Below are 9,492 nucleotides of genomic sequence, written 5' to 3' on the forward strand. Positions count from 1 at the left end.
ACGAATGCGCTAAGTGGCGTTCTCGAGATCAGACGAGGTTCATCTGTCATACGAGGTTCGCCTGTTTGAAGATGTTCGCTCGTTCAACGAGGTTCGTCTGTCATACGAGGTTCACCTGTTTGACGATGTTCGACGAGGTTCGCTCGTTCGACGAGGTTCGTCCTACAGACGATGTTCTTCTGATTTGCTGAGATGTGACCCTCGCGTTTCATAGTTAGTCGTCCATTGATTGCCTCGTATTCAGGAGTCACTGAATGCAGTAATTACAACAGAATTTAGAGCAATTTAATGCATTACTGTTATAATCTTAATTGTCATTGAGAATTATAACAGTCACATTAATTGCAAGTGACTCTTGAGCTAGCCTTATAGGCCTATAAATAGCGCACTTGGGCAGCTCATAAAAAAACACACGCGAGCTTGGAAAACGAACGTCGGATCGACGTTATTGCTGCTGTTGTGTTGCTCCTGTAGAAACTGTGCCCGCAGGAACTTGCCCTGAAACCGAAAGGCTTTGAACCGAAAGATTCTGAGATCAAGTAGATCTTTGTCTTGACCGAAAGGTCTTATAGATCGAGGAGATTTTGACAGTACTAGGTTGGTGCACACCAGAGTACTATACTACTGTTCCTGAAAGAAGTTTGGCCTTGGGATCCTTGCACAGGAGTAGGCCAAATATTGCTTTAAGCACAGCGTTTCACAAACGCATAGCAGTTAACTTAAAAAAGTTTAAAATTACAGTACATCTGTTTTCTCAGTTCTATTACAGATTTAACCACAATTTCCAACAACATTATATTATTTTGCTCGATAGTAAGGTGAAAAAATTTGAGTTAAAAGGGGATGGCCTGATGCAGAAATCCAACCATAATCCAAGTATTCTTTAAGGTCCCGTTTGGCAAAGGGTTAAGGAGGAGGGATTAAAGAGAAGAGTTAACTTAGTTAATCCATCATGTAGGGTTAAAAAAATTCTAAACCTGTTTGGATACGATAGTTAAGACAATGGGTTAAGCCTTTTGTGTTTGGCAAATGAAGAGGGGTTAATGAGATTAATCTCATGATTTTTAAAAAAATACCATTTTCGCCCTTATTGAAGATTTATAAATTTCCACCAAACACATCAAGCGCCATGCCCTTATTGAAGATTAATCTCATGAAATATGCCTCACCCGCTGCTTTAGTTTTTCATCATGTATCATATTTGCCTTGTCCTCACCAAAGATCGGGATGATAATCTTTAGGGCTTGTTTGGATTGAGGGGAATGAGGGTGAAGGGAAGTTAGGGGAACCATTCACCTCCATTCATCTTGTTTGGGAACACTTAGGAGGTGAAGTTAATTCACCCTAGTTCCCCTTGGTTCACCCCCTAATAGTATAAAATTTGTTACCCCCCAAATTGAGGTGTAACCAAGGGGAAGGGAACTCTCTTCCCTTCCCTTCCCTTCCCTTCTCTCAGTTTCCCTTAACTTCCCTTCACCCCCTACAAATCCAAACAGGCCCTTAGAGTATAAAATTATAACCATCAATCCTCACCACGACTTTGGAGCTTTTGTGCAATAGCAGGGTCCTCTAACATGATACTAGAGCAACCCAAGTTCGTGTCTTACTAGTCATGAAATTCTAAAGCGGATTAAAAAAAAGATACTACTCCATGAGCTCAGGTTTCGACCCTTAAAAGGGCCCTCAATCTGCATGAACATTTTACAGTATAAAATTATAATTCTCACCATAACTTTAGAGTTTTTGCGGTGACAGGGTCCTTTGACAGTGATATTCCCTTATTAGTTTGGATGCACTTGCGATTTCAATCTTCAAGGCCTCAAAATAAAGGCCTAACCGAGTCTAATTGAGTTAAGGGCCTAATTGGTATCACGAAAGAATGGAAGCTTCAGGCTACAGTCTTTCCTTAAGATAATTGTCACGCAAAAATATCCTTCTTATCTCTTCCCTTGAGAAAAAAAGATAGGAACATTTTTGTCATGAAGGCAGCAACTCTTTCTCAAGGATTAATTATGAACTTGATATGTTTAATGGTGCAAGAAATAGTTTATGTTAGAAGAGGTCCATTATCCATGGAGAAATCCAAAGCGCAGAAGGAATTATGGGAACCATGACTATGTGCAGTTTTATCACCCAATTCAGTCACAAATTGAATCAGATTTTCACAAACTTTTAGTATCACAGCTGCGCAAGTTAATGAATAGATATACAGGCAAAACCCCATCATTAGAAAAACCGCATACAAGGTTATGTCTATGCTGTTGGTGATGTAGAAAAGCCGCATGCATGGCTATCATGGTTAAAACCCACATTTGCTAAATCCTCGCATGCGCCATCTCTGGCATAATCCAGCTGCTAAATCAAAGCTACCGCTTTGGTTGCGACATGGTCTCATCATCGATCCTTTTTCTGGTACCATGGAGGCAAGCCCACCCATCTATTTCAGATATCGATATGTTATCCAAGTACATTGAATATAGTTCTTTAATCTGCTTTACCTGCACAAGAAATAAAATTGATTGATGAAAGGGTGTCAGTTTCAGCTTTCATAATAATAATGGTCGTTTTCCTCGAAACTATCTTAAAAGTAGAGTAATTATATGGAAATCACCTTCTGATTTTAACTTATACATAAACCAGCTTAAAAGTGGTTTTTGTTGCAATCAACCACCCCCGTCAAAACTTTCGCTAGAAATCCAAAATTACCCTTAAAAAAACTCACATGCAAGGCGTGTGACTCATTTTTTAGTGTTCAGATCTTGTTGGATACAACTCACCTACCTTAAACTTGAAGTTTTTTAAAGTTTATTTATTATTTATTAGTGAAAATTTGAATGGGAAGTGGTTGATTACAACAAAAGCCTACTTTAAAGATGTTTTATGTATAAATTGAAATTAAAAGGTGTTTTCCATATATAATCACCAAAATTTTAAGGTGATTTCTAGGGGGGGAAACCCTAATGATGATGGGTCAGAGAGATTTTGCTTCTGGTCTTTTTTTTTCGTTACATAATTTTAGGGTACGCAAAGTAATTTATTTAAGCAAGAAATAGGATATCAATAGTGCAGTTGGATTCAGATGAATTTCTGAGTACTATCGAGATCTAATGCAGTCCTCTGACGTAATAAGGATGAAAGAGGAGGAATAGTAGTAACACGTGGTTACTGTGTCAATTAAAGTCTTAAGCAGGAGAAGTAGCGGCTAGGGTGTTATTTCAATTTAGGTTAGGAATTGAGGAAGAGAAGGAAAATGGTAACATCAAAGTTCAAGGTCAAGCCCAAATGACATACCATTGTCAAAAATATGATGACAGAAGCATCTTACTTGAAGCGCATGATTAGCAAATATACATCATCACCAAGAGGGCATGATGCCCCTTATATAAGAAAAGCAACTTATTTCCAAAGAAAGTTAACTCTATACTAAATTACTAATCACAACCCTAAGTTACTTGCACGTTCTAGCAAAATTTACAAAAAGAATTTTCTTGTAAAGTAAAATTCCATAACTAACTCAGGAAAGATATTTACCCTTTAAGGCTACAAAGAAGAAATTTCAAGAATAAAATTCAAAATGAATGCTAGTGCAACAATAATTCTAGAAAGTAAATAATTTTAAGGTCATATTTCAATCTTGAATTCAAAACAACACATGAGATAATTAACGGGTCGTTTTCCATCAAATAGCTATTATTTAGTTTATAGATTGAAAGTCGTGTGTGGCATGCAAGTAATTAGACATCAGCAACTTACTTGAGCTACAGTCTTGTTTTATTTTTGCCGAATGGAGAGCAAATGACTTTAATTATTTCCAAAAGAAAAAAGAAATATCATTATTGGTCGATCTCATGAAAAGGATGTGAGACTAAGGAACTTCAAAGAAAATAAAAGGCAAATATGTTGCCATATAGCATTGTGAAATACCTGTTCAGACAAAATTCCCGAGAGGCCAATTACAGCACCAGGCCTTGCAAAGGAAACTATTTCTTCTGCCAGGTCTAACAAAGGATTGAGAAGAATATTTGCTATAACAATATCGAAACTTTGTTTCGCATCAATCAGTTCCAAGTTAGCCGAGGTTCTCTCTTCTGGGTTCTTGCTGGTGCTTTCATATCTTGTAGGCAAGCCTTTCTCACCACGAACCAAGTAAACCGACATCTTGTTGGAATCTATCTCATTCAAAGCAATATTTTGACGAGCAGATATTATTGCCTGGAGATCTATATCTATTCCAACAGAAAATGCAGCACCCATCTAAATATAAAATAAAAGATGGTGAAGATTCAATCAATTTTCAGTATTTCTCCACTTATTATAACCGTAGGCATATGTGAAACTCACAGAAGGGTAAAAAGTAAAAACAGAGATCAGCTAATGTCACACCAGTCGAATTGATTGTATATGGATTTATGGAGTGAATACCATTTGTATCAAGTTCATTATTGCAGTATGTTTTTGACACATTACACAACTAAAATAAATGTAGAGCTACACTACATTAATATTCCTACTTTTGTCCAGCTTAATCGATTTGTAAACAGAAGCTAGCCTTTTTTGTACAACTCTCAAAAATTGATTTATCATTTGTGTCAAAATTGCTTCTATCTATGTTTCCAAACTCATTTCAATTGCATTTGAAATTTATAGGGTAATCCTCAACCTTTACTTAGCTGTGAAAGTGGGCCTGAAATATAGTAAATACACTTCAATAGTGATTTTAAAAGCTAGAAATACGTAGCATGTTGATCAAAAGAAACTTGCATGCTACCTCTAAATTTGTATGTTGGATATTGTTAATGAAATTTAAGTAATTAACAATGTGTGTGTTGGATAGCCTTAATGAAAGTTAAGTGTGCAAAATGATCTTGGCGCAAATTTATCCATTACTTAAAGACTAGTATGTTGATCAAAAGATACCTGTAATCTTAGTGAATATCAACTAACAATGTGTAACAAACCAAAGTTCCATACTGTGTGCCTTTCACGACTAACATCATGAGCATAGTGAGGGTTGTAAGTGCAAGAATGACGTGTAATTACCGCTCTAAAGTCATTATAAGGAAAAGTTGATCTATAAGATATATAAATAAAACCTTCACTGCTGCAATTCCCAGAACTCCAGATCCTGTTCCATAATCAAATAACCTTTCTCCTCCTCGAATCAAGCCATGTAACAGCAACAGACATAACTTAGTCGTAGGATGCTCTCCCGTTCCAAAAGCCAATCCTGGATCAAGTATTATATTTATTGCTTGTAAATCCTGCATAAATTAAAGACAACAGGATGTTGATATGCCATGCAGTTACGTTCCTACTTTCTCAAAAAAGAAATAAGAAACTTGCAGACTTAAAGAGTATCCTATATAGACATTGCCTACCTGACTCTTTCCGAATGTTTACATCGATAACTTCTGAATAAATTTTACTTCATGCGTATAGCATGAGGACTTTAATTATATATTATATTCTTAACAAATGTAATACATAACTATATTAACCTTCCATGGATCTCATATTTTTATGCAAAAAATAAGCAATTCTCTTTAAAAATAGAAAAAAAAAGATCAACTAAGTCATACCACAGGAGTTCTCCATTTGGGAATGATCCACAAACCACGAGTAACCTCAATAGGATGAAATGTTTCCTGCAATTCATATATCATGAAACATCATAAGTGTAATTTGGATTCTAAAAGAGAAAAAAGCTAAAAGGCTAAGAAGAATCAATAAGACTCCACTAAATTATTAAATATAGAAATTTAATGTTACTTTGTGAACCTTATTGCTGCTGTAAAGAGGATAATAGTAATCTGAATGAAAATTCCAGATGCATATATAAAATCAATTATTAATATCTTTAGAATGACCTATGATTCTATATCCAAAAGAGAGTTTATAAAGCCTTCTGTAGGGTTGCTCGTTTATTGCAAGACCTTAAATTTGTCAAAATGGCAGTTCTAGCTAACTACCAAGCGACCAACAAAGCTTTTCAACAGCAAAACCTTATACCGTACCTTCCAGGACTAAAAGAACGCACGCTAACAAGTTCTTGTGAGGAAGTAGGAACAATAAGAAAATTATTGAAAAGTAATTATGAAATTTCATCACTTGTCACTTTAACTCACCGCACATCTACTACCAATTGTCACTACTAGAGGCTTGAAGCAGAACATCAAAACAAGTAAATATCACCTCGTGAAACAAAGAGAGACTAGAGAAGCAATGGGACTAAATGTTTTTCTTATTGCTAGAAAGAAAAATATTCACCTGAACGTTTGCAACCCAATCGCAAGGTTTGCCTGTTGATATTTCGTACTTGGGAGTGTAGCTCAAGCCAATAGAATCTGCTGCATGTGAAATGCATGCATTTACATCTTGATCATCCGTAAAGATTGAAGTTATCCACGTCTGTACAAAGAATTATACACCCTATAAATATTAAGAGATGTTGGGACCTCAAGTCTCAGACAAAAGGATAATTGTATGTAGAATCAGGTTGATAGTGGCTTCAAAAAGTGACAGCTACAAGTTAAAATAGAACGTTAACAAAAAAAAAAGTTTATCAACATGAGGTTATATTCGTGAGTTTTTAAGACACCATTTGCCCCCAAGACTATTAAAAGGAACATGTAAGAGAAGAGAGCACAGAAATAACACAAACGGGACGCTAAAAGTCTATAATTCTACAAAAGGGGGGAGCTCGGACAGCTGAAGTTATGAAAGGCATAAGCTTATGAGTATAAGCAAGCAAGAAAGTAACTCCATATTATCAACAAGACAAAATACGCACATCCAAAAACTTAGTTCACACACTCCTTCTGGAATATTCTAAAACATCGGAACGATTTCTTGACCTTTGCTTGTCATCCTCGAAGTATTTCGTATTACACCGGGGTAAGGCATCAAATATATATGCTATAAACCACTTACGTTATCAAGATCCACGGAGTTGTCTACTTCATCCATACTGGCAGAACTTGCACCAAAGCATAAAAGGGCTTCTGATAATGTATCCTGCGACCAAACAACGCATGAGAGAAAAGAAGTGCAAGTAACGGAACTGGCGACAGAGAGAAGACAGGGTTAAGCAGCGATGCGCGTAACAACAAAACCAACAAAATCACGATCTAACCCGAGATGCATTGGTAAATTTCTGCACAAAATAGAAGACCTAATCTGAGATGTATCAACAAATTCTCAATGGAACCCCTTCGTACGGGCCCAAAATAGGGAAAAACGTATACTCCCCCGACGAAAGCAGCATGTTTCCATCAATTCTCACAAACTCCAATCTCCAAAGGATACATATGCACTTATCATAGTATATATGTAGTGTTTGCATACAATCAAAACAGTGACTGAAATAGATCAAACATACACAAGAAGTCCAGTTTAGTATTTGATTTAACAAAATTTGTTGATATAGATACCCTCTGGACGCCAAATTGAAATCCTTCATCGGTTCCAATAACATTAACGCAAAAATTCCAAAAATGGGTCGTTCAGGGAATTCACCAAACACCAAGATGGGAAAATAGCGACGGGACCCAACTCACAGCGGCGTGTTTTTCGCAGCGAATGCGGACGGATGAGTAAGGAGAGAAGAGGGCTGAGCTCGCCGTTCCCTCCGCCTCCGTTTCCAGGGCTCTGAACCCTCGGGCTCCCCTCCGCTTCATCTCCCCACCCTCGGCTCGACGGGCGAGGCGAGAGAGGGAGCAGCTGGGCTTCGTGAGGGGAGAGGAGAGGTCTCGAATGGGGGAGTGAATGAGGAGGAGGAGACGCTGAGGGTGAGGGGTTTGGTGGAGGGGGGAGGGGAAGCGCTTGAGGAGGCGGAGGCGGCCCACCATCGTTCTCCGAGCTGGAGCGCTGAGCTGAGCTCGAGCGCTCAAAGCCCGTCACTTATCGGGTTCGGATTGGGATGGCGACTTCTGAGTTCTGATCCATTAACTTTTTTTTTCCTTGGCCTAGTTTTTATTTTTTTTTTATTTTTTTTTTCTAAATTGTTGTTATTATAATAATAAGAAGAAAAAAAATTACACATGTGATGATGACAAGCGGGCAACAAGCTGCGCCGCTAATCCTTTCTGAATTGCAAAACCTAACCTACGAAACACGTACTCAGCTGACCCTGCTGTCGCCACATTTCTATTCATGAATTTTTGTACCCTCCTGAGGAACTCCATCGCATCAGTTGCAAGGTAACCAAACGTATCGAATGCGAACGGGATGAAACTGTGGTGGTTATCCTTGCAAGCTTGATCATGTTTGCTCACCTTTGCCTTTGCCGCCCTATCCGCTGCATGCCCAAACGTGAACACTCCATTACCAAACCCCACCAACGGAGACACCCCCGTAAGGTCAACACAAGCGTGCTTCCCACCGCTTGTGTCGAGGCCCCAAATATTGGAAGCTCGTGTTACCTGGCCCTCTGTATTTTGGGTCATGTGATTCAGCCTCATATACACACCGTATTTGTGTTAAGGTTCCAAAGTAGCTAACAACGAGAAAAGCCCAGTTGGAGTTACAAAATCACCTTTTGATTTGATTGAACTCGGTAACTGCGCCCCTCCCTACTCAAGTACCCCTCTCTCTTCTACCGCTGAGGAGCCACTAAAATTCTCGAACTCCAAAAACTCGTCGGTTTTCAATCTTGGTTAGGGTTTTCGCCGTAAAAATGTCGTCCAAGGAAACATCCGTTAACGATTTCGAAGTTGTTCATCGCAGTGAACGACAGGACAAAGTCGAAGCCGGATCACAGTCTTCGGTCGCGCTTCATGAATCATCTAGGATTGGCAAGGAAGCATCGAAAGCCCTTTTGGTCATGCGAATGGGTGCAGTAGAAGGGCGAGGCCGGAAAAGAAGAACAGCAATGCCTGGTTCCAACGAATCCAACCCAAAAAAGCAGTAAGTGCTAGGTTATCTAAACTGAGGTTCATGTTAATTTCATTTTTAAGTTAAGTGCTAGGTCTAGAACAATAAGTGCTAGGTCTAGAACAGTGCATAACAGTCCATGTTAGCTCTAATAACACAATCAATGTTAGTTCTATTATAACAGTTCGTGTTAGTTCAATTAAAAACACTTTCGTGTTAGGTCTAATTTCAGTTCATGTTAGGTCAAATTTAACTTGAACATTTAATTTTATTTATAGGAAAAAAGTTGGTGATGCTGCTGAAATAAGGTTAACCGCCATTATTTCAAGTTATTGTGAATTTATGAAGTGTCTTGCCCCAGAGATTTGTCAGTGGTATATGGATGCATATTGTGGAACCATATTTGAGCACTATATACTATTTGGAGCTCATGCACTTGATCGCCCCACACTTGAGCTGATGCCGAACTATTATGATGTCGATAGTAACATATTTTCTGTCCCTGATTCAAAAACAAGTGAAATAAAAATTGTTAAATTTGATTTAGAATGGGTCCATAACCATACTTTTTTCCAATAGACAGGAAAATCATTTATACTAATCGAGACTCCAAAAATAGAA

General features: G+C 38.1%; 1 protein-coding gene across 1 annotated transcript; it reads right to left on the reverse strand.

The window, feature by feature from the left end:
- On the reverse strand, positions 2,100–7,939 carry LOC109849627 (ribosomal protein L11 methyltransferase). The gene is made up of 7 exons (XM_020419481.1): positions 7,557–7,939; positions 6,931–7,014; positions 6,268–6,408; positions 5,580–5,645; positions 5,094–5,261; positions 3,925–4,254; positions 2,100–2,498 (listed from the first exon to the last, which is right to left on the reverse strand). The coding sequence occupies exons 1-7, from the start codon at positions 7,845–7,847 to the stop codon at positions 2,367–2,369; spliced, it is 1,212 nt and encodes a 403-aa protein (XP_020275070.1). The 5' UTR covers positions 7,848–7,939; the 3' UTR covers positions 2,100–2,366.

Source organism: Asparagus officinalis, chromosome 7, assembly GCF_001876935.1.
Source record: "Asparagus officinalis chromosome 7, Aspof.V1, whole genome shotgun sequence".
NCBI classification, from domain to species: Eukaryota; Viridiplantae; Streptophyta; class Magnoliopsida; order Asparagales; family Asparagaceae; genus Asparagus; species Asparagus officinalis.

Bases quoted from the DNA above. Each gene is read 5' to 3' on its own strand.
- LOC109849627 (XM_020419481.1), bottom strand. From the start codon at position 7,847: ATGGTGGGCCGCCTCCGCCTCCTCAAGCGCTTCCCCTCCCCCCTCCAC. The intron at 5,646-6,267 runs GTGAATATTTTT...TATGAATTGCAG, and splicing joins ATTGGGTTGCAAACGTTCAG to GAAACATTTCATCCTATTGA. The intron at 5,262-5,579 runs GTATGACTTAGT...TAATTTATGCAG, and splicing joins CCAAATGGAGAACTCCTGTG to GATTTACAAGCAATAAATAT.